The sequence below is a fragment of the Python bivittatus genome, unplaced genomic scaffold (assembly GCF_059951505.1).
Source record: "Python bivittatus isolate LINGU-HERP-01145 unplaced genomic scaffold, Pbiv_v1 ctg000570_np1212, whole genome shotgun sequence".
Taxonomy (NCBI): Eukaryota; Metazoa; Chordata; class Lepidosauria; order Squamata; family Pythonidae; genus Python; species Python bivittatus.
In genome coordinates this window covers 16,202,890-16,228,974 of record NW_028277097.1, presented here as the reverse complement: position 1 = coordinate 16,228,974, position 26,085 = coordinate 16,202,890, and the positions used below count along the sequence as shown (strand labels likewise).

At 41.5% G+C, this 26,085-nt stretch overlaps 1 protein-coding gene across 4 annotated transcripts in view; it reads left to right on the top strand.

Moving 5' to 3' along the window:
- CTIF (cap binding complex dependent translation initiation factor) overlaps nt 1-26,085 on the top strand; it is a 150,458-nt gene that overhangs the window by 21,708 nt on the left and 102,665 nt on the right. For all 4 annotated transcript variants that reach the window (XM_088152919.1, XM_088152917.1, XM_025174733.2 and 1 more), the window contains exons 2-4: nt 16,101-16,311; nt 17,354-17,437; nt 22,610-22,683. In XM_088152919.1, the coding sequence (XP_088009045.1) occupies nt 16,132-16,311; nt 17,354-17,437; nt 22,610-22,683 (338 nt within the window). In that variant the 5' untranslated portion in view covers nt 16,101-16,131. The remainder of the gene's footprint in view (nt 1-16,100; nt 16,312-17,353; nt 17,438-22,609; nt 22,684-26,085) is intronic.

The window sequence follows — 26,085 nt, the reverse complement described above, 5'->3', positions numbered from 1 at the left end:
AGGTGATAATGCTCAGAGGTGATTTACTTAAGCCTGAAATTTTGGTTAAAGAGCCACACGTGGTGAGAGCAAATGTGCCGTGTACACTTAACCCAGATCTGCAGCCAAGCATGCTCTCCAAACCTGCTAGAGGGTTGGATTCACACATTATCCTAAGCCATAATATATTAAACTGTAGTTTATTGAACGAATCACAGCCAGTTAGGTTCACCCCTAACACTAAGCCATATGGTTTACAGTACACTGCAGTGGCTGGGTCCTCTTAACCCACCAAGTGAAAAAGAAAACCAGATAAACTCTATTGTGGGTCCAACACCACATCTGGCCCTTATGTTCTTTTCTTGCTTGTACCTATCCCCACCCCAGCTTTGCCAGCTGCCTCTTCCACTAAATCTCAGTAGTACACTCTCCTTCCACACAACAGTAATCTAAGTTAGCTGTGTGCTTAATTTACATAGAAAGAGGTCAAGGTCCTTGCCCCCCCCCCCCCATGATTGCCAGGGAATTGGGTGTGGGTGGGTTGTTGCACATTGGAAACAAATGGAGGAAGACGCTGTTGACAGCCGGAGTGAAGGAATGGGAGAGGGTGCAAATAATTTTAAAAAGCAGCTGAAATGTGGCAGAAGATGCTGCCCAGAATTCAAGGAAGACGTGGATGAGCATGACAGCTCTTGTGGCCTTCTGCTTTAGAAGATGAGTGTTAGCAGCGAAACACCCTCCTTCTCCCTGGAAATTTGCCACGCCAAGGAGGACTCTAGAACATCAAGGTCTTTGGACACTGAAGTTCTCCACTGGTGGAACAGAACTGGAGGAAACGGTGGCTGGCACACTAATGAACAAGACTAGAAGTCCTTAGGGCATTTACATGGGAGTAGGAACCACCTAGTTCAGCTGAGCTTACTGCAGAGCAAGCAGGAATATATTTCTTTTCTTTCTGCTGTTCGGCAAAGGCCACCTCAATTTGATTCTCGTGGCAAACAGAAGGAAAAATCAGCTCAGTTCCCCAAGGAGTCCTGCCAATTTCAGTATTTGCCTTGTTTTGTTGTGCTGTCTTGAGTTTATGCATCATGCAAAGACGTCTTTCGTTTTAGCTATGAATTATCAGGCAAGTCATACTACCTTTTTGCTAATCTGGTATATGCAATCTTCAGGTCTTCGGTTTTTTTCCCAGTTCTCCCTCCAACATCATGATAATGAAGCTGAAATCAGGCAACAAACTGAATAAGAGTCATGCAATTTTCTCCATAAGGACTAACATGTTAATTAAGCTTTGAATAAAGTTCTCAACCCCCCTCCACGGAAAATGAGAGAAGTAGACCAGATACTCTGAGTCACCCCCAGTAGAGACCTCATGGCACTATGATGGTCTCTTCACCCTTGATCTATTTTTGTGGACTTTTTAAAATTATTTTTTGGTCATCTTGAATATGAAATTTGGATTTTCTCCTGTCTTGTTTTAAATCCTCACCTTCCCTTTCCTCAATCTTTTCCTCAATCTTTGCTTCTGTAATTTCCTGGCTCTTCTCATCTGACATTTGGAAGGTGCTGTTCTTGGCAACTGTGTGTAGATCTACAGGGAGAGGTCTTTTGTTTGAGTAAGGCTATACATTACTTAGTGTATACATTAGGCTCACCTAACTCACCCAATCTTTGTAATTCCAGCTTGCATAGCACATGATGCAGATGGAGGCCCAAAGTTTTGTCGTTACAACCGTCTGTTCTGTCGCCATGGTTGTTCTGAGGAAGACGTAGTTACTTACCGTGTGTGATTTGTGGTGGAAGTTGTGTTGAATCCTCACCCCAAACAGGATTTTAAGATGGTCTGCGTAACCATTGTGCCTAATTTAATCTGTCAATTAATGCACGCCTCGGAGAACTTGGAGTGAATTTCATGAAGAGACTCCAGATATGGGTAGAATTAATGAAAGCTGTAGGAAGCTGGCAAACAGGTAAGGCTTTATTTACCTGTGTATAGTTAGTATAGGGAAGAAGCAACTGGAAGATTCAGGTGAGATTATCTTTTTTTATTCTGCTGTCAGAGTAGATCACCCTGCATGGGCCTTTTGGATCCACTCAACATGCTGAAAAATGCCTGAGAAATGTATGGCAGGAATACTACTCTCTTTGAAAAATATGCCTGGAACAACTTGGTTTTGGTTGGAAATATTGCTCTTTTCCCTGAACTTCCCTGAAAAGGGCCAATGGAGGAATCCCTAGAGCAGTGTTTCTCAACCTTGGCGACTTTAAGATGTGTGGACTTCAACTCCCAGAATTCTCCAGCCAGCATGGCTGGCTGGAGAATTCTGGGAGTTGAAGTCCACACATCTTAAAGTCGCCAAGGTTGAGAAACACTGCCCTAGAGTTTTGAAATTGCTTACACTTCCACAGCTGCGCCGCTCTGTGCTTGTGTAAAGCATGACACGTGGACTTTGTGCGCTGTTAGGCAAGAAAGCTTGGCAGGCATTTTCCTTTCCACTGTGGCCAGTCAGAAGCCCCAGGATGCCCTCAAGCCACCTGTTGGGGGCCTTACTATTTCCTACTTCTATTTAGCTACGTGAAAAACACCCATGAATGGATTGGGTGCTTTGCAGATCCTGAATCCTTTTTTAAAAAACGCCGAGGAAAGTCTGCTGTGACTTTAAGGATGGGGTGGCTTAATCTGTATACACCAGGAGCTGTTAAACATTAAGAATTTTGCCTGCAGTAGGTCCGGTGGCTTGGTGTATACTAGGAGTAGATGTTTAGCATTTTCCCATCCTAGGCACACCAGGGGCCACACTCCAAAAACTAGATGGAGCCAGAAGACAGACAAAAATGTGATCTTCTAAGTCAGTGTTTCTCAACCTTAGCAATTTTAAGATATGTGGACTTCAACTCCCAGAATTCCCCAGCCAGCCATGCTGGCTGGGGAATTCTGGGAGTTGAAGTCCACATATCTTAAAGTTGCTAAAAAATTTTTATCCCACCTCTATTATTTTTATAAGGTGGAGAAACACTGTTCTAAATGCTTAAAATTAACAAAATGCTAACCTATTGTTCAGGGACAATGGTTGGGGTGCTCAGGGATGACACCAAAGCTATTTGTGGGGCCTGGGGATTCAAACCCTTGTGATGGCCGTGGTTGACTTTTCTTTCCATTGGAGGCTTTATTCCTTCTTCCTGAACATCCACTGTGAAAGGTTGCTCACTTCCACAGTGTGTTTTGTAGTCAGGCCTGACCTTCCTCTATCTATCTATCTGTCTGTCTGTCTATCTATCTATCTATCTATCTATCTATCTATCTATCTATCTATCATGGCTGTCATCTCATTCAGATGACTCTGGGTGGCCAACGGTATATTAAAAAACCCAATTCTGAGATCCAAAACAAAAATTTAAAAAACTGTAACCACCATCAAATGAAATAAAGCAATGTTTCTTAAAAGTGTGGACCAAGGACGCCTGGGGGATCCCCCAAGACCCTCTCCGGGATCGGCAAAATCAAAATTATTTGCCAGATATCAAAGATATTTGCCAAAAGGTAAAACAATGTCAGTCTTCTCATTATTTTTTATTTGTAGTTTTTTTCATGAAAAACATATTTATGTTAATATCAAATGGGTTTGATATTGTTCTTTTTACGTAAGTCAATAAATATTCTATGAAAGCATCCATTTGAATTTTTAATATGGTAAATATTGATAAATATAACCCAGTGTTTCTCAATCTAGGCAACTTTAAGACGTGTGGACTTCAACTCCCAGAATTCCCCTGCAGCTTTTGGAATTTCAAGACACATACCCACCCCGTCTGAAACCAGATGAAAAGCCAGTTGTTATTTTTGTTCACCTGTGAGCTCTGCCCAGGGTTTACTACCTGTGCCAAGAGCAGATTGTGTTGCAACAGACAGGCTGGTGTTAGTCATGCAACTGAGCTGAAGTGGGAAAAAGAACAGGAGGACTTAAAGGATTCCTTCGAATCTTAGAAGATCCTGCCTTAGAAGATTCAGATCAGGGAGAGATTGTATTCACATGACCCACTAAACTATAATATGGCTTGTTGAGCTTCAGGTTAGCATCACCACCTATGAGGATTCATTTTTAAGGTGCGCATACTAAGGGCAAAAGCCTACTTTCCCAGAAGACTGCATTATAATTAGGGGTGTATTGCCAAATAGGGCAGCAGGTGGGCCCTTGGGCCAGAGTGGCAAGCAAAAACTAGTGTCTGCCCACCTTTTTTCTCATCTAGCAAGATCAGTCTTTAATTTCTTCATGACCGGTTCTGTTTAGACTACAGCAAAGAGATTTATGCCAGAGATTTAAAGTGGAAGTTTATGTGGAAAGCCGAAAATTTTGGAATAACGTCACGGTAAAAAGAACAAAACTTCAAACATCGTCTCACGTTAATAAGCGGCAGATGGATGGTAAGGGAAAATAAGTCAGAAGTTGTGAAAATTCCAGTCCTCCTGTTCTTTTTCCCACTTTAGCGTGACTGCATTACTCATGCCAGCCTGCCTACTGCGACGCACTCTGCTCTTGGCACCGGTAGTAAACCCTGGACATTGCTCGCAGGTGAACAAAAATAGCAACTGGCATTTCATCTGGCTTCAGGCTTTGGGGGGGGTCTGGAGAATGTGTCTTGAAATCCCAAAAACTGCTGTCAGACAGGCAGCACTTCAGTTTTCCTTATTCCTACTCGCTCTTTCTCCCTGCATGAGGAAAATTAAAGACTTGCCAAATGAAAACTCCAAAGCGAACCAAGACGCAGGGGGAAAAAACGAGTTTTTCACACCTGGTATGGAAACTGCCTTGTTAAGAATGCTGCCTGAAATGGCAGAAGATCAGTTGCATGCTTAGCATGGCTGACCCAGCCTATTTGTGGCTTTCTGGCCTACGTATCATTACACACACGCTTTTGCACTTGAGACAGGCAGGCTGTTCTGCTCAACTCTGCTGTTCTGGAATGTGCTGTAAATACCAGCGGCGGATTACAATGCCGGGGGTAGAAAACCCAGTTGGTAGGGGCCTGTAGGCCTGTGTTTTATCAAGAGGATTAGCTGGGCATGATCCAAACCATGTGCCTTCTCTTGCATCCTTGGTTTCGTATGCGCATGGGTGGCTCCTGAACTCCCTGCCCTTCACCAAGATGTTGGTGCAAGTCCTTGTGCTATTTGCTCAGAGGAGAATTTGCAGCATCTCATTCAAGCTGCATTTGTTACAGGCTGGCCAGAAGCCTTGATGTGCGTTGTATAGCAAACCAATTTATTATGTTCTGTCTTGCTCTGAACTATAGATGCAGGCCGGAAAACAAGGCGTGTGGTCTTTTTTTTTTGGAGAGTTTTGATACGCCAGTGCAGAAATGAGAAATATCACAGAATAAGTGGCTAGGGCAGGTTGAAGGTTCCCCTCTCCAGCTTCAGCAGCTCTTTCTGATCTAAGTGACGCATTTGTTCTGACTTGCTGCTGGGGAAACTGTTCAAATGAAGATGTGACCTCGAGAGAGAGCTAAGGCAGAACAGGGCAGGAGCTGTTGTGCCGTCTTCTCAAGGCCTCTTTTTCCTCCAGGAGCAAAACCAGACCCAGCTTTGGATATTAAATTAATTCTGAATTCGACTCTGCTGAAGTGGATGGTTCAGCTTTGTTTAAGGAGGATATATTCCTTCAGCAAACATCAGAGAAAATCCTAGCTTGGCTATCTTCTCCTGAGGAACAACCAGATGCCTCCAGATGTGTTTGGGTTGTAATTCCAATACCCATGCTGTCTGGGGATTCTGGGTATCGCAGTCCCAACACATCTGCAGGGGGGCAGGGCAGGCTGACGGGAGGGGACAGAAGGCAACGGAGGCTGTGTGGTCACCATAGAAGAAGGCATTTTGTCACTTGCAACCTCTCCTCAAAGCAGGGTCTCCTCAACGTCAGGTTCTGGTGATAGAGGAAGGTAGAGAAGTTGTCTTTTCGACTGAGAAGACCACGCTGTAGATTTGGGGAGATATATATGCCATTTTCATATTTTTTCATGTTCATTATTTTTCTTTCCCATTTGGAAATGGGTGGGCCCTCTGTGATACTGCACTCAGGGTCTGGAGTTGGCAGCCAGGATGGAATGAAGGCCACATCTTTGCGCAAGTGGGATTTTGAGAGTGTTTTGTAGGCGTACTCACAAAATGGCTGCCATGGTTAGCATGGCCAGTTACAAAGCACCCATTGGCCAAAATGCAAACTGGCAAGGTTACTCAGCACGGTTCCTTCTAGCCCAGTGTTGTCCAAACTTGGCCACTTTAAGATGAGTGGACTTCAACTCCCAGAATTCCCCAGCCAGCACTGGGGAATTCTGGGAGTTGAAGTCCACTCATCTTAAAGTGGCCAAGTTTGGACAACACTGTCCCAGCCCCAAGGAGAATACTGCCTACTATTTGCTATACTTAACTTTCCCTTAGCGTCTTTATTTCCATCCAGGACCAGATTGCACATCCACAGACTGATATAAACGAGCATAAAATACCTCCTGAATCCCAAACCTCAAAGCCAGTTTCTAAGAGTGTTGTGGTGAAAAGAAATGGGAGAACCTGCCTTCTAATCATCGCAGGAGAGGGTAGCCTTGCTGTTCTCTGATCCTACAGGCCGTTGCACACATCTGAGCTACATTTCTATATAGACTTTTCTGGGCCTGCATTTCACGTTCTTGCTTTTCTTATTTAATTACTGGCCAGACCTCCTGAACGAACCCAAAGCTGCAGCCAGCTTCATCTTCTAAGTATACCTTTGAGAATTAGGTGATGCCTGGAGGTGATCATCCAGAAGGGAGATGCTAGATTTATGTCATGCCACATTCCCATTACGTTGCTTTTAATTAAAGGAGGAAAATGAGAAGGCTGGAAGGCCAACAGGGCAGGAACTTGGGGGTGGCCAAGGTGTGTCTGACCTTACTACTTAGAGAGCTGGAGGCTTGGAGTCAGACCCCAGACTGTAAGGCACACAGAACTAATTGGAAAATGGCCCCTGAGTCATTTTTCGCCTCTTGGTAACGCTGCCAAGGATGGTCAAGGAGCTGACATTGGCTGGGACAGGCAGCCCAGCTCAGGGCCAGGACAGACGTCAACAATCAGATGTCTCTGTTTATTTTATTTCCAGCAAAGAGCACTGAGGATGGAGGGCAGCAGAGATGAATGCTCTAAGATTTGAACACGTGGATTTTTTTTTTTTAACCCTCCCTCTGCGCAAATGGCCTTCTTGGGAAAACTGTCCCCAAAGAGGGGAGTAGCAAAACACTTCCTTTCTTGGATAGAAGACCACTAGACAATCACAAGGTTGTAGAATAGACTGGGAAGTTAAAAAAAACAAAAACCCAAAAAACAAAAACCCACCAAAGCCCAAATGCTGGAAGAAGACAATAGCTTGTCACAGATGCATCCACGATGTTACTAGGAGTTGAGCTCAATTTGAAGGAAGCTTTACTTTTTATTTGTATTTTTATTTATTATTAGATTCATAGCCACCTTTATTTTGCACAGCTCAAGGCGGCTAACATAACGCTTTCACCTCCTGTTTTCCCCACAACGACAACCTTGCAAGGTGGAGAGAGAGAGACTGGCCCAAAGCTAGAACATACAGTCTCCTGGCGTCTAATCCACTATACCAAATTGTTATTAGCCACCATGATCTGTGCCCTATTTTTCCTTGTTTCTTATTTGTCAAGGCTCAGATCAAGATTTCAGCTTTCTGTTTCTCAGTCACAACTTTTAAGACATTTCCTTTTAAAAAGAAGATCTGGTTAGAAAATGATTGGGTCATTAAAAAAAAAAAAGCCAGACATTTAAAAATAGAATAGAAATTAAACCTTTTCAACAGAATTTTGTTTTGCAAAAAAAAAAAAAAAAAGAACAGAGTCTACTTGAAGTGAACCCCTTACTCTTATGATAATAGTCAAATAAAAGCAAAATGAAAGGTGAAATTGGTTATTAAAATGCTGCTCTCATAGCCTGTAATAATCTGAAGATCTCAGGGTGGGGGGTGTCAACAAAACCCCATCAACGTAAAAGAACACGGAAAGGGAAAATTATTCAGAACAAGCTTACTTATACTGAAGAGTCATTGACATGAATGAACCCAGTTGGGAAGACAGGTTGAAGAAAGTGTGGTTTGAGGTATGTAACCCACGTCACCTATTGTCCTCAGAACCCCCTAAAGTGTAAAAGAGACACAACTGTAGCCAGTGTGTTAAATTATGGCCTCTTTAATTGATGTTCACCGAACAAATAAAATGTCCTAATTTACACAATGCTAAAGTATAAGTCATAGTGTGCAATTCACAGTGGCTGGGTTTATCCACTCCATTAAACCAAAGCAGCATAGTTTAGCATGGGGTGTGAATTTTGCTGAAGTTTTCCTGCATCCCAGAGTCTCTAGCGCACAGTCCTTCTATCCTAGAATATACCCCTGGTTATATTCTTTCATTGACAATTCCAGAATCACAGAAGCCAGCTTATAACCAGAGGAGAGCCAGTATCAATAACTGTCTCCAGCTTTAATAATTCTAAGAGATAAGCATGTCAAGGGTTTCTAACAGCACTGGAAAGAAAACAAAGTGATCAATTCAAATATATGTTTGCACATGACCCTACAAACAATACACTGTGCAGGAGCATTGGCTTATTCCAGGACATAGAAAACAGTACCATATAATTATGGTACCATATAAATCTTGCAAAGAATGTCCATCTTCAGTCACAAAAGGCTCGCTGGAAGAGCTCCATCATAACTCATTTCTGTGACACTGAAGGGCAGTCCAACTCTCAAAAGTATGCATTTCCATTAAGTCAGAGCTGTTGCAAAACAACAGCATGAGTCCCTCTTAACTTCACAAAAATGGAGGACTACCAACAATTTCTCTAGGTTGTCCTTTAGCATGAACTATGGCTTTAAAAAAAAAAACCAGTTGACAAAACAGTCCCGGTTATTACAATAGGTGACTTCTTTTTTTCACCTCAGAAAAGAATGTTTGCAAATTATTGTGCCTCAACCACTTCCACACTGAGAAACAGTTGTGTGGCATTTGTTCACCTGAAAGCCAAAGTCCTTTTCCCAAAGTCTCTCTCTGGCTACCACATTATACCTGCAAAGTATTTTTGGGGAACAAATAGAGCAGATGAAAGTTCAGATGCCTTTAATATAATTAGGACGGTGCCTGCTGGTGATGCTATATTTTAAGAATCTGTCAGCATATCCATTTAAATATCTGTTTTCATGGGATTAAATGTTAATTGGAAATATTTTTCCAAGTAGCTAAGTCATTAGAGGAACATCTTCATGTGCTGCTTTGCTATAAATAAGGATTGCTTTTGCTGAGTAGAAGACCTTGAGAAGTTTGTGAGCTCTTTTTTGCTTGAATAGTATTTACAGTATCTAAATCTGTATGTAAATCTGTAGATATGTAGATGACACTTTTGTTATAATAAAAAAGGAGCAACTCGAGAAGACACATGAAACCATCAACAACAACTTCAAAGGAATAAAATTCACCAGAGAGGAAGAAAACAACACACTATCCTTCGTAGACATCCTCATCAGCAGAGGAAACAACAGCAGACTAAAAACCCAAGTTTACTGGAAGACAGCCCACACTAATCAAGTACTCCATTACCAAAGCAACAACCCAACCTCCCACAAGAGGAGCTGTGTAAGAACATTATTCAAGCGAGCACAAACACACTGCAGCAACCCAGAACAACAGAAAAAGGAAAGAGACCACCTATACAACATCTTCCAACAAAATGGATATCCACGCAACTTTATCAAAAAGTGCCTGACCACTCAACCTACTACAACACAAACAATACAAACTATGAAAAGGATCACACTTCCATACATCAGAAACATCTCAGAAACCACCAACAGACTATTACAGCCACATGGCATCTCCGTGGCACACAGATCAACGAAAGCCCTCCAAAATATCTTAAGTAAACCGAAAGACCCAGTAGCCCAAGAAGAAAAAACAGGAGTTGTCTACAACATACAGTGCAAGGACTATAACAGCCACTATGTAGGACAGGCAGGCAGAAGACTGGCAGAGCGCATCCACGAACACCAACTAGGAGTCAGAAGACATGATGAAAACTCCTTAATCTCACAACACATGGACAGATATAACCATAATTTTAACTGGGAAACTGTCAGCATTTTAGACCAAGCAAAATCCAAAAATGCAAGGGAATTCTTGGAAGCTTGGTATTCAAACAAGGCAGCAGTTAACAGACACATAGAGATAAACAGCATCTACACACTATTCAAAAGAGACAAAAAGATCAGAACAGCTCCTCACCATCAATTATCACCAAGATAAGCAGAGGTTACCACAGGGCACACGAGCAAGCAGCAAACAATACCCTAATCAAGGAACTACCAGAGGCAAAAAACAGAACAAAACAACCCCCCCACCCCCAACAACACTGGCAGGGCATGCAAGAGTATATAAAAAACCCCATCCCATTCCAGCACTGAAGATGTTACCTAGCCGGGTAATGAAACGTTTGTGGGAAAAGAACCAAGCTCAGAGAACCCCAAGGACTCCACAGTATCTAAATCTGCCTACACCAGACACCCAATCTTTTCTAGCTAGGGACAATTCAGCAAGGTTCTGTTAATAGATTATTGCTCTTGATTTCATAGCCATCTGAGACAGGTGTCTCACCAGAAGGCTGGTCCTCTCTTTTTCTGGCACAATTTCCATTTTTTCTCTCTTGGTCGTGATCTTGGTATAACTCACACTTACTGCCAATGAATTAGACCTAGTCTTTGCATGCAGTAGAATGAGATGGTAGAGTCTTGAGATGGACTATGTATTAAGTCAGACTTCCTAACCTTGTTCTCTTCCAGTTGTGTAGACTTCAACTTGCAGAATTTGCAGTTACAACGAGGGTGGTTATAGGATGCTGAACATTGATCCACACATTGTGGGGCACCGTGGTTGAGGAAGTAAGAAGTGAGCACAGCCAACAAAAGGCTGGTATGAAATCTTAGTTTTCAAAATGTTAGCCCAAGCTTTGTAGGTTCAGTAGTAACCCAAGCGTTGTAGTCCAGCCTTTGTACTACTACAGTATGTAGCAGTCCTGTTTCCCAGTTGTCCAACCTAGAAAATAGCACATATGATCTTATTGTTGTTGGCTTTGAAGAGAACTCTAGTGATTCATTTTGACTGCTAATGTTTATGGACTGTAATCTTGTAGCTCTGCTTAGTATGTTGAGGTCCCCCCAGAAGATGGCTTTAACATCTTTTTTATAAAATAAATGAAAAACAGTACACTAGAACTCAAGGGCTACCTATTTAGCTTGCTAATTTCCTCTTTATGAAGTTACCTCTTTATGAAATCATGCAGTCAATGAAAACCTCTGTTGCCTTTGTTCTTCATGTGAGGACCTGAGATGAACCTCTGGTGGAATCAGAACACAAAGCTAGAGAGGTTTATATCATCCTTTTTCCTTCCAGATCTGTTAGGACTGCAACTGAAAGTTACCCACCTACTGGGAAGTGCAATGATGTGTGTGTGTGTGAGAGAGAGAGAGAGAGACAGAGAGAGAGAGAGAGACAGAGAGAAAGTGGGCATTCTCTGTGGAGGCTCCCTCCCTCTGTCCTCTAAGCCAAGGGTAGTTCCCACTCTCCTGACCTCCCAAAGACTCATAAAAACTTGGCTGTTCCTGAAGGCCTTTGGGACTTGAGCATCGTAGAACTCCCAGTGCCAGGCATGTTATATTAATTACGATTTTTACCATCATGTGATATTGTATTTCTGTTATGTAAGCTATTGCATATTTATTGTTATTATTGCACTGGCCTCAGCTGCGGCTTTCATACCCTGCTTAGAGTAGCCTCAACTGATGTAGTTTATAAATTCCTAAGTAAATAAAATAAATGAAAACTCCCCAAATTCCCAGCCAGCACATCCCAACAGATCTGAGAGGCCCAAGATTGCGGAAGACTCTCGTACAAGTTTTCAGCCTGCAGGAGCTGACCTGAAGGGGTCTTCCTTTTGGCCAGTCTGGAGGAAGAGCATCACATACCTTCACAGGTGTTAGAGAAAGCCCAAAACATCAGTTGCCCTGATGAATACATGGATGGACAGTGTTGGTCTAGCTGGAAATTGGGACTCATGCATATTGCTAAACTGTTCATTATACCACTCGTGCTGTCTGGCACTCATAAATATGATTGTCAGAAATCTTAGTTGTCTCTCTGATCAAGATATTATTGACCTCCTTCTACTAGATCAAACATGAGCAACCACCAAAAAGTTCTCAGCAAGAGCTGTGGCTTGCAGAAGTCAGTTGGTTCCTCTTTCCCATCACTAATAGTCTCAGGTTTGATTTTCTGGTACTTATTAAATAATGTTTTTTTTTTTTATTGGTCTTGGAACGTAAGTATTTATTAACATTTGAAAAATGGTGGCCATCTTGACATTCAGCCTGCAGTTGTTACAGGAATTGCCAATTCCTACATTTTCAGCAGGCTTATTAAGAAAAGCAGCCCTGTGAATCTGATGTGTGGGAGGTACTCGCTTCTCCTTTGTGGTCCTTATCCACTACAACCAGTTAATGATTTACCATTCCATCACCCTCGTGCCAAGGTTTTTCCTGCTCCCACATGTCATGCCTGGCTCAGCATTGTCCATCTGTCACTTCTTGAAAAGCAGCTCCAGTGAGTGACGGTCCCTGGATGGCTTCTCTGCATTGTCTGCTGCAGCGGATGGAACAATAGGTTCTGCTTTCAGGTCACATTTGTAGCAAAAGCTTTCGCTTTTTATTTCTTGGGGATCAGCCTGGAACTTTACAAAATGGAGTTGGAGATTCTCTCTGCTTTCCCTCTCCCCCCACCCCATTTGAAAAGCAGGCTTCATCAGTATTGAGCCTTTTGTCCCCCCCTTCCCCTGCCTTTTGTTTGTAGACTTTGCCAACGAGGATTCTTGTTTGGCCATTGTTTTTTCTTCCCTGTGGATCCTCAGTGTAAGTGCTCATGGAAATTGCCAATAGTTCCTGCCGGAGATCTGGGAGTGAAGACGTTCTCTTGGAGGTCTCTCTCCAATTAAAAATGCGCAAAATCTTCATTTTCCCCCAGGAACTGAATTTTTGGCACCTCCCTGTGCAAGATGATGAAAATAGAGAAAGGAAGGATTTAACATTGCTCTACGCTCTTGGTTATGTTGCATGTCCCTTTTCTGGTTGCTCCTGCAATTTCTGGCCTTTCTCTCCAGTCCGAGTCTGAGCCATGCAACGTTGATATGTTGTGTGGTAGAACTTGTGAGTTCTGAATGAGAAATGGAAAAATGGCCCATTTTAGCATTGGGTAGCTACTGATGGTGACCATAAGGATGATGACGACGATGATGAATTAGATGTATGTCCTCTAGGAGTTCTAGGCAGCATTTGTAACTTTCCCTTGTCCAATTTTTCCTTATAGCCACCACCACATGAGGCTGGTTGGGCTGAGAAGCAGAGGTTCTGCTTCCTGGAGTCGTGGGGGCTCCACCACTGGAAGTTTTCAAGAAAAGACTGGACAGCCCTTTGTCTGAGATGGTATGGGGATTCCTTCCCTGGGAAGGGGTTGGACTAGAAGACCTTCAAGGTCCCTTCTACCCCTATGATAGGTGTTAATTGGATTGAGAAAGGAAGCTGTTGGATCAGCTGATAGGTCTGTATGAAGCTTTGATGTAATGTCTCATTTTGGTAGAGCTTTGAATGAAGCACCCAATGAGGGTTTCACAGGGCTTCTTGGCTTTCTCCCAGACAGTTCTTGAAAGCGGATTCATTTGCGAAACTTTTCCGGGAGGTGAGCAGCACATGTTCCTCTCTCACCTTTTCTGGCCAGGAAGTAAGTGGTGTGTAAGGGAACACCCTCACCCACCTCCTCTAGGGCTGCTTGCCAAGAAAGATTCAGTGCCAGTCTGCAGGCACTTCAGCCAATGCAGGGGAGGAGGCACTGGTCTGAATCTGCTTGAAGTCTCTTGAATGGTTGTGTCAAGACCAGTGGGTTGGCATCTTTGCTTCAGTGTAGCAAAGCAAGTCAGCTCGGTGAGTTGAAACGAATCTCAGTTGCTTTGCACAGGGCTTGTTAGTTTGCTCATCACACTAAGCCCTTTTTAAATGATTGTTTAAATCAGTTTAATAAAAGTAAAAAAAGCAAAATGGAAAATACATGAATCCAAATAAAACAAGGTATTTTAAAAAATAAAGCAAAGTCAGCTTGGTGAGTTGAAATGAATCTCAGTTGCTTTGCACAGGGCTTGTTAGTTTGCTCATCACGCTAAGCCTTTTTTAAATGATTGTTTAAATCAGTTTAACAAAACTAAAAAAAGCAAAATGCAAAATACATGAATGCAAATAAAACAAGGTATTTTAAAAAATAAAGCAAGCAAACGAGCAAAAAGAAAAAAAAAATCTCTAAACCAATAGAACAACTCAACTACAACAATAATGACCCCTAGACAGGATTTTTTACCGTTCAGTTTTTAAATCACAAATTGAACCTTGACCACGCAGAATTATAGACTAGTTTTTCCTTTATAGTAATGAAGAGCCAGCTCTAAGGCTGAGATGAGAGTAAACACATTTCGTCAACCCAATCTTTGATAATTGGAATACAAATATATTTCCAGGAACTCATGATGGTCTTTTTGGCCGCATTCCAAGCACAATAAACCCAGAGTTCTTCATAAATAGACAAATTCCAGATTTTTAGAATATGCTTTTGCAGCACATTGACACCTTTAAATCTTGACTTGCTTCCAAGAACCACATTTATCATAATACAAAACTACGAGAGAAATGATTGACACGTGTTGTAGAATTAGTTCTCACATCGTCAGTGGAAAAACAATACCGTAGCAAGTCTGACCATTATAAAAATGGAGACAAGCCAGACCACTCATCCAAGAGAGAGAGAGAGAGAGAAGAATGAGTGTGTATGATAATTTCTCAATAAATATTACTTATCTGAATTTATCTGGATTTCTTATAAGCTTGTCTGAGTGTTTTATCCCTGCAGTGGGGTAAAGCTTGATATGTACATTGATGTACCTTCACATTTATTGCATCTCCAATGTAAAAAGGTTGACAGCCCTTCTAAAACATCTGTCGAGAAGTTCAGAAGACCCTCCCCCCTTCTTTTGAGATGATAACACATATATTTAACAGTTCTTAAAATCCAGAACAGTTGATTTTCATAACTGGCACTAACTCACACATTAAGGAACAAAATGTGCTCCTTAATTTTGTTTCAACTTGGCTTATTGAACAAACCATAATTGCCAGAATAGACAGTCTATGTAGCTCAGGGTTGAACTGTTGGGTTCTTGGTATTCTGTGAGCTTGGCTGTTTTCCTGAAGACATTTCATTACCAGGCTAGGTAACGTCATCAGTGTATAGGAGACTGGAATTATACTATATATTGTATAACTATGTATATAGTAGCTTCTCCCTTGATAAGGATATTGCTTCCTTCTTGATTAATTGGTGCTGTACTTGGGCTTTAGGTTCTTAATTCAAATACCCTAATCAATGAATTATCAAGGAAGAGACCACACCCCAACCAATACTGGCTGGGCAAGCTACTGTATATAAACAACCAGCAGATTCCACTCCCCCCTGCAGTGAAGATGCTACCTAGCTTGATAATGTAACATTTGCAAGAAACAACCACGTGTGGAGAGCACCATGGAGCTATTATTGGTCAAGTGCATGTCAACTCCTCTCTCTGCTTCCTGTGACCTTGCTGGTCCTCACTGAGCAGTTTATAACAGTAGAAGTTTCTCAGTCTTGCACGTGACTTGGTAGAAACCATGAAAGCTTAGAAACCTATTTTGACTGTTGAAATGGGAATAAGAATTGCATCAGACAGTGTTGATGCATTCATTAAGATTATGCTGCCCCTGGTTTGGACATAGTCACGTTCGTTGCTAGGCCTGTTACGAAGGATGGAAAGAAGCTCGATGCACAATCAGAGAGTGTAAGTTGTGTGTGGGCTATGGCCCTCAGCTCTGAGGTTTTTGCTAGGGGGAAGACATGCAGTGTATAATATCTCAGATGCTGGCTTATAGTTCATTTTTTAAATCTTTTTTCTCTCCCCACTGTAGGGCACCCATTCTTGGTTCATTACAGAGGGGGATGGAAAATTCCTCCGTGGCTTCTGCCTCCTCTGAGGCAGGAAGCAATCGTTCGCAGGAAATCGAGGAGTTGGAAAGGTTCATTGACAGCTACGTTTTGGAATATCAAGTCCAAGGCTTGTTGACCGAAAAAAACGAAGGGGATGAAGAGAATGAGAAAACGCAGTCCAATATCTCCCAGGTTGGTATTGAACCTGGAGTGGGTTTTTCCCATTGGGTTAAAAAGACCAAAAAAATGGCATAGTGAAAAGAATAACAATAACATTCCAGAACTGAATAAGAGTTGGGTATTTTTCAGATAATTCCAAGCTGTATGTTTTAAAGCAGGCATGGACACCTTTTTTTAACAAAGAAACAAATGTTTTGGCCTCCAAAGGCTGCAGAGGAATGGTCAGTGATGGCATCGGTCATCAGAGTGGGTTGGGGCAAATCTTCCAGCTCTCTAGGAAGATTTTTGGAGTCAAGAGTGGCATATTTGTCAGATCAGTCACCAAGAATCAGACCTGGCTCAAGGACCTCTAAGGGGCAAAATGAGGAGCTTAATTTTAACCCCTGATTACTTTCTGTTTTGGGAAGGCCACACATGATTGTTGGCTTCCTACAGCTGGCTTCACAGCCAATGTGGTCTAGTGGCGAAAGTGCTGGACTAGAAACTGGGAGACCATGAGTTGTAGTCTCCCTTAGGTATGAAAGCTGGCTGGGTGTCTTTGGGCTCTCACAACCCATCCCACCTCACAGAGATTGTTGTTGTGGGGAAAATAGAAGTGGGAGCATTTTGTATGCCACCTTGAGTTATACGAAATAGAGACAGGATATTTTTTTATCTGACTTTAGCCTAGTCTAAAGCCCTGGTCTCCCATTCAAATACTAATGAGATCCAACTCTACTTAGCTTCTTGAGGTCAACCACAATTGGTTAAATAATGCCACCTGCTAACTGGTGACAACCTGGAGGTGCTTTGCAATTTCTTGGGATGTCCCATCCAAGAACTAACTAGGGCAGACCCTGCTTAGCTTTCAAGTCCCAACAAGGTTGGCCAGATGCAGCCACCTGTTGACACAGGTGTATTCTGTGATGGTTTTCTTGCAAAGAAAGAAGGTGCGCTTTCTTTCAGACCTCCCAGAAAAAAATAACTCTGTAATTCCCATCCTGATGCATTGCTGTCACAACTACCATACTTCTTTCTGGTTTCAGTCAGAATCATCCTGTTTCTTTCTTTTTAGTGGACAGTTGACTGTAATGAACAAATAGAGGGCAGTGTGTCCAGCTACAGAGGCAAGGGGTCAGCACCTCATAATCAAAACCAGGTAAGAGAAATTGGATTTTTTACACAGAAAAACATCCTTTGGTGCATTTTCTCCAATGATTGACTTGGAGGGTCATCTCCAAAAGAAGCATTTTCAAGCAGGGCAAGTGCATCTGCCTATGTCTCCTCTCTCCAAAATTCACTTTTATTTTCAGTTTCTTTGTCAAGGAGCCTTAGTCTGTAGTCTGTGGATCATCAGTGATCCATGGAGGGTCCATCAGGTGGCCTACCACAGCTCCTTTTGGTTACCGCCAATCACCTGACTCACAAAAAGAGATCAGTGGCTGAAAACAGGTTCATTGAAGGATACGAATTGTAGTACAAATACTTGAGTACTAAAATTCAGGAAATTGACAATAGTGAAAAATTATTATTATTATATGATTGGTTGTATAGTCAACTAGATATTTATACTGGGTTTGGCATTTTTGTCCACCTATCGAGTCCTTCCCAAGGACCTGGGAGAGGCAGATGTTGTTGTTTGATGGCGTTAAAGATATCATTGCAGGATATAAGCTGTTCCAAGTAAAGCTGCCTTTTGCAATGGACTGATGGTGATTTTGTCAGTACCAATGGTCTTCAAGGGGTGCTCCAGATGTTTTGGGATTGCACCCAAGATGCCTGTTACTATTGGGGCTATCTTTGCTTTCTTTTGCCACAGTCGTTCTACTTCTATTTGCAGGTCTTTGTATTTTGTGATTTTCTCCAGTTCTTTCTCTTCTCTTCTGCTGTCTCCAGGTATTGCAATGTCCACTATCCAGACTTTTTTGTCTTTCTTATCAACAATTGTTAAGTAAGACAAAATTATTATTATTATTACTATTACTACTACTATTATTATTATATTGTTATCCTTTTTATATATATAACTCAAAGCAGCATAGACCTTGAGTGCAGCTATCAACTGTGCTGTGCCAAGTGTAACTGTGATCTCCCACAAGCAACCCCAGAAGAAAAGTGTGAATAGGAAATACAACAATAAATATCTAAAAATAGGATTTCATTGGGCTGCACATTCACTTGTCCCTAGACTCTTAGCACTTAGAGATTTCTACTGAAGAACATTCTTGGCCAGCCAGTTTGTACTAAGAGGTGTGAATATTACAGCTTGGGGTATGTAAGATAATTCTGAAGATAAATAATTAATAAATTTGGATTACAGTTTTGGTGCAACATTTAGTTTGAGAAGGCCTTTAAGAATAGAGAAGGCCTTCCCATCTTCTCCCATCTAGAGAAGATGGCAAGGCCTGCAGAATTGCAAGCATAACCCTTCTTTCATTTGCTAAAAAATGTGAAATTCCCTGCTTTTAAAGAGAAAAACATAGGGAGCAGGTGTCTATTTAATTGGATGGCCCCTGCATTTGCTAGATATTTATCTAGTGGTCCATGATTGTGGAAACCTTGAGATGTATTGTTCTCTAAAATAATATTCTTCTTATTTCTGAAGAAGAATTGCTCCAGACTTGACAATTTGCCATTTCAATTGAGTTTCTCAATAGGGTGATTTCCTGTTTTCCTTTAATAATCTTTCTTTTGCCTTTAGAGCAATTTTCCACCCAACATCAGGGCCCATAGAACTGTCTAAGCCCAGACTACACAAATGAATCAAGTTGTAAGAACACAACCACTGTAGGTTGTAAAACATGGTTTGTGGATTAGCATAATGTGTGAACCAGGCCACTAGAACTTTTTCAACAAGCGATGATTAAGCAAATCCTAGCTTGGCACAATTTGTGCACCAAGTCTATATTGTCCATCAAAATCACTGGGAACAACTTGAAAGTTGGTACATTAATTTATTGGGACATTCTAAATCACAGGAAAAAGATTTGGAAGACTGTTCAGTGGCTCAGCAGCCTTGGATAAACTCCAGCTGGTCTACAGTCTAATAGAGCATGTTAATCCCAGAACCCAGAAGAAGGAAAAGACAGATCGCTTTCATATTGTGCGAAGAAACTCATGGACATGTCCACATAGTCACCAGGAGTGGACCCTTTTATCTTTAACATCTGACAATTAATTGCAAGTTTTGCTTTGTTTGAATGATGTTTCCTCACCTGTTCTCTCAGTTGGTTTTTTCCCCAAGCAAAGTAACCATTATACTAATACTATCTAAAAAAGGCTGATGCTTAAATGTACAGTGGTACCTCGGGTCACAAACGCTTCTGTTCACAACCAATTCGGATCACAAACAGCACCGTTCACAAAATTTTGCTTCCGTTCGCGAACTATGTATCAGGTGATGAACAGGATCCGCGGCCATTTTCCCTGCCGTGACACGTGGTCATGGCTTCCTGTAGGGAGGGGGACTCTCCCTCCAAGCAATAACCGCCTCCTCACCCGCCTTCCTGTCCTCCACGCCTCAAGCAAGGTTAGCGTTCTCTCTCTTCATAGTGTACTATACTGTACTATGGGTCATATTTTTGTGGTTTAAAAAAAAAATACATATGGTTCAGAACGGATTAACCGTATTTACATTGAACCTAATGGGAAAATTTGATTCGGGTTGTGACCAATTTGGGTCGCGACCAGAGTCGCGGAACGAATTAAGTTCGTGACCCGAGGTTCCACTGTATTTCTTTGCCTTGAAATACCTTCCAAGGTAGTGTTTCTGTTGGAAAGTAAATCCCATTGAGTGAATTCAATTACACACACTTCCTTGGAAATAAATCCCAACAGGAATTACTATTGAGTAGTGTTGTTAGTATACAATAGTCTGGAATTTATCTATATTCAGGAATGTTCTTTGAATAAGTGGCCTCATTTCATGGGATACTTAGGAAGAACTGAAGAGAGACGTAACCATCTCAAAGACTGAGTGAATTGGTTTTGTTTGATAAAAGTTGTCCCTCAATTCCAAATAAGAATGGGTTCGTTTTCTGTCCCAAGTGAATTCCAATACATTCTTTATCCATTTTCATTCAAGTCAGGAAAATGTGGTTGTAGTGAGTGTTTATTGGCCAGTGTCGATGATATCAGTGACTTAGGCTTTTTGGAACAATCTTGAAAGAAAAAAATGAGAATCTGTTACATTCTCCTCTTGAACAGAATCTGAAGTAGGTTTACCTCTGATTTTCTTTTTTCCTCCTACAGTAGGGAAGCTGTATATCTTTACGCTTCCTTTAGGAATCTTTCGTCCATAAGTGAATGGGTGAAACTAAGCCACTCTTAATTTTTGTAAAAGTTCATTGGTGTAAATGTAGGAAACCAGATTTCTGAGGATGATTCTCTTCTCTTTTGTGACTTAGTTTTAAGGCAACTTCAGCCTCTGAGAAGCATCAGCTTTGAGTAGGATATGTTATCTACGTTTCAACATTTTAATTAATGACTTAGATGAAGAGATGGAAGGAATGTTTATCTGATTTGCAATTGACACAAGATTGGGCTGGTTAGCTAATACCCTAGAATAGAGTAATAACAATTTAAAGGGTTTTTATCAGTTAGAAAAAAGGGCTGAATGTAACAGAATAAAATTTAATAGTGACAAATACAAAGTTTATCCACGTAGGATTCAGAATCATGCATATTGGAGTATTCCCTAATTGCAGATTGGATATGAGCCAGGAGCGTGATATGGCTGCAAAAAAGGCAAGCACAGTCAAGAGAAATATAGTTTCAAAATCATGGCAAGTATGGCTCCCTTTTATTCTGCTTTAATCAAACCCATCTCAAGTACTGTGTCCAATTCTGTGCACCTCACTTTAAGGATTGAGATACGCTGGGACAGGTTTGGAGACGATCAGAGCACTAGAAACTAAGAAAGATGGAAGGAACTGGTCGTTTCTAGCCTTGAAAAGAGAAGACTGAGAGGGGATAAGAGAGCCCTCTTGAAATCTTATGAAACAACCTGAAACGCAAGAGGTCAGAATATGTTTCTGTGAGTTGAGGCTCATATGTTTTTATGAGCTTAGGCTACACAACAGTGGAATGATGGAATCAAGTTACAGAAAGGCAGATGTCAATTGAATACATGTTTGGGTGCGCCATACTTACGTGTGCGTGTGTGTGTGTGTATGTATTTGTGTGTTTACATACATATGCTTGTATGTGTGTGTGTGCTATTAATTAAAATTAATTGCTTGTAAATGAAGATATCCAGTTTATAAAATTAAATGTTCTCCCTTCTGCATATACCCATCATTACCTCCCTGATACACAGACTACTCTTACAGAAACAGGCCACAGCCCCAAATTCTTTCTCTCCTTCCAACAGAAGTAGAAAAATGTGGGTGGGAAGGAAATACGATGGAATAAGGGGAAGGAAAGAGAAGAGAAAGGAATTAAACTGGGTGAAGATGAGGCAAGGGGACAAGCTCTCTAGATGAAAACAGAAAGAAAGGACAGAGAATCTCTGCTGAGCATTTAGAAAAAGAATTAAGTTCACCAGAGAAACAGACCCTTCTAAGCCATTGCTCAGCTTCAAGCCAAACTTGACATTTTCAAGCCAAACCTGAAAGGCATCCATGCTTTTGAGCGATAATCTCCACAGTCATTCCTGCCCATTTCTTTATTTTCAACAGCTTCTTCTGTTCACATCAGTGAGTATATGGGGATGTCAAGTCTTAGGTAATTATTTAAGGGTGGGGAAATATTTCCTTTTGGGTAAATATGCAACTTGGTAGCAGGATTCAGTTACAACTCATTTATCTACAGGTAGTCCTCACTTAACGACAGCAATTGGGACTGCAATTTCCATGGCTAAGCAATGCCATCATAAAGCATGACATCACATGACTATGCTGCTTAGCCACAGAAATTCTGGCACTTCTGGTTGCAAATCACTGCAGGTCGTTAAGCAAGGATGTCATGTGTTCACCATTTGTGACCACCTGCCGGCTTCCCCATTGATTTTGCTTGTAGGAAGCCAACAAAGAAAGTCACAAATGGCGATCATGTGACCACGGGGACACTGCAACGGCCATAAGTACGAGGACCGGTCATAACTACCGCTCATTCCACTCCATTGTAAGTTCAAATGGTTGCTGAGTGAGTGGTCATTAAACGAGGACCACCTGTATTTTTTTCAATCTATTATCTAAAATGGATCTCATTTTCTTTGGTTCACATGGTTGGCCAGAGCTGAGAGTGGGTCCTGCTTGGGTTGAACAAGCTGCACAGTGAACATTTAACAGACAAGAAAACAACTCTGCCATCTTGTTTACTTTGTTTTTAGAATGGCAACAAAGACAACTCCCAGGACATGTTGGGGACAGATATTTGGGCAGCCAATACTCTTGAATCTTTCAGGTAAGCTTGCTTTCACTTTCTGTTCACTAACCTGATCAATATTCTGGCTTGCAACTGGTAACTGTCAAAGCATTCCACAGTTAAAGCTCCAGTGTTTATATATCAATTTCCCAGCCAGCATTTGTATCGATATACAGTACTGTGCAAAAGTTTTAGGTAGGTGTGAAAAAATGCTGTAAAGAAAGAATGCTTTCAAAAATATATATTGTAACTGTTTATGTTTATCAATTTACAAAATGCAAAGTGAGCAAACAGAAGAGAAATCTAAATCAAATCAATATTTGGTGTGACTATCCTTTGACTTCAAACCAGCATCAATTCTTACACTTGCACACTTTGTATACTTGCACAAAGTCAGGGATCTTGTAGTATTAGAGTCAGGTGTATGATTAACCAATTATACCAAGTAGGTGCTAATGATTATCAGTTTCATATGTAGGTTGAAACACGGTCATTAACTGAAACAGAAGCAGCTGTGTGGGAGGCTTAAAACTGGGTGAGGAACAGCCAAACTCTGCTACTAAGGTGAGGTTGTGGAAGACAGTTTCATGTCACAGGTCATACACCGTGGCAAGACCGAGCACAGCAACAAGACACAAGGTAGTTGGATTGCATCAGCAAGGTCTCTCCCAGGCAAAAATGTCAAAGCAGACTGGGGTTTTGAGATGTGCTGTTCAAGCTCTTTTGAAGAAGCACAAAGAAACGGGCAACGTTGAGGACCGTAGACGCAGTGGTCAGCCAAGGAAACTTAATGCAGCAGATGGAAGACACATCATGCTTACTTCCCTTTGACATGGGAAGATGTCCAGCAGTGCCATCAGCACAGAACTGGTGGAAACCAGTGGGACCCAGGTACACCCATCTACCGTCCAGAGAAGTCTGGCCAGAAGTGGTCTTCATGGAAGAATTGCGGCCAGAAAGCCATACCTCTGACATGGAAACAAGGCTAAGCGACTCAACTGTGCACAGAAACATAGGAACTGGGGTGCAGAAAAATGGCAGCAGGTGCTCTGGACTGATGAGTCCAAATCTGAAATATTTGGCTATAGCAGGAGCCAGTTTGTTTGCCAAAGGGCTCGAGAGTGGTACAATAATGAGTGTCTGCAGGCAAGAGTGAAGCATGGTGGAGGTTCCTTGCAAGTCTGGGGCTGCGTTTCTGCAAATGGAGTTGGAGATTTGGTCAAGATCAATGGTGTCCTCAATGCTGAGAAATACAGGCAGATCCTTATCCATCATGCCATACCATCAGGGAGGCGTGTGATTGGCCCCAAATTTATTCTGCACCAGTACAACGACCCCAAACATGCAGTCAACGTCATTCAGAACTCTTTTCAGCGTGAAGAAGAAGAAGGAGTCCTGGAAGTGATGGTTTGGCCCCCCCAGAGCCCTGTTCTCAACATCATCGAGTCTGTCTGGGATTACATGAAGAGACAGAAAGATTTGAGGCAGCCTACATCCATAGATCTGTGGTTAGTTCTCCAAGATGTTTGGAACAACCTACCTGCCGAGTTCCTTCAAAAACCGTGTGCGAGTGTACCTAGAAGAATTGATGCTGTTTTGAAGGCAAAGGGTGGTTACACCAAATATTGATTTGATCTGGGTTTTTCTTCTGTTTGCTCACTTTGCATTTTGTAAATTGATGAACATAAACAATTACAGTATATACTTTTGAAAGCATTCTTACTTTATAGCATTTTTTCACACCTGCCTAAAACTTTTGCACAGTACTGTATAAATGCTGGCTGGGGAATCTGGGAATTGAAGTCCACACATCTTCAAGTGGCCAAGGTTGAGAAACACTGATATATATTATATATATAAAATGAGTGTTTTTCAATATAATAAAAGAATACAGAACAAATAAAAGCAAGGACTGAAAATAAGAATTAAAGGAAAAAGAAAGGGATAAGAAAAAAAAAACATACCATTATGTCTTCTGACGTTCTTTCTATTGAGTAATTATCATCTTAATCTTTTTCCCAACCTCAGTCCTTTTTTAATCCCCAAATCCCAAAAACCAATTATTTTTTGTGCAAAGAGCTTAGAAAAGTGGGATAGAAATCCAAATCATGTTGGATTTGAATTCTGGGCAGCGTAGAATGTTAAAAACTGATAAAAAACCAACCATGTCCAAAAGGTAGTATAACACAGAAGACTTGGCATATTCCCACATGACAGGAGTACTGTGGAAGACTCCACCCTTGGTTAGTGTGATGGAATGGTTTGGTGAAGGCCACGCTCGGGGAGATAAGCATTTCCTTAGCCCCCAGAAAGAGCGTGGGAAGGTGAAGAGGAGGAGTCTGGCGAGATTGATGTCAGGTTCAGCCCAAAGAACTCTACGAGGCAGTACAGATATGGTTCTATAGCATTTATTAGCTTTCACCTACAAGACAGAAATCTCGCCAGACTGAATCTAAACTCCCCAAGCCAGCAAGCAAACACTGCAAATTCCTTAGGGTGGTGCCAGTCTCATCCTCTTCACCAAACCATTCCATCACAGTTAGCCCAAGGCCTTAAAGACAACCAAGTTTGAAGGGGTTGTTAATTAAGGTCAGGCTGGGGGCCATACGGATCTCAGGAGGGCTGAAGCAGTGACAGAGAAGTCCTGCTTCTGGGTTCCAGCAAATTGTAATGGTCTGTGGGAATGACCTTGGGAGACAGGAGGGAGAGCCCCAGACAGGACAACCGGCTTGTAAAAGCTGTCTCAGCCCACAGAAGGAGGGAGGGCATGGAAAAGGGACCCTCCCTAGTTTTCTGGAGAGTAAAAGGAAAGGAGGGGAGAAATACGGTCAGTCTTGCAAGATTGATGTTAGCCCCTTGAGGTAGTCCAGAGAAGAAGCATCACCAGGAGTACCAGTTCTATCTTTATTGTAAGGTTACATTAACAGAATCTTGCAATTCTGTTACCTAATATTTATACCATTATATTATATTATATTATATTATATTATATTATATTATATTATATTATATTATATTATATTATATTATATTATATTATAATATTTAATATTAATACTTAATGCCTAAGATATACCATTGGATATTAGAAATACAGATTATTCCATTAATTCCTTTAGCGATTCAGGTATGAAGAAAAGTATTCTTCCTTCAACACAACTGTTTTATTCATATGCAGAATTGATTAATTAATTAATTGATGAATTAACTGCTTTAAACGCATGTATTTATTTATTTATTTGCAGGGCTTCCTATGGCACTCCAATTGATGCCAGCTCTGAGTGGTTTACATACCCCATTTTTGTCATCAAGGTTAACATATGCCCTCTCTGTAATAAACAACATAATACAAGCACAGTTTAGCACCAGAGAGGAATAAAATAATTCTAATTAACCCCCCCAAAAGGGAACAGCTCACATTTCCACCTTTAAGGCCTCCTG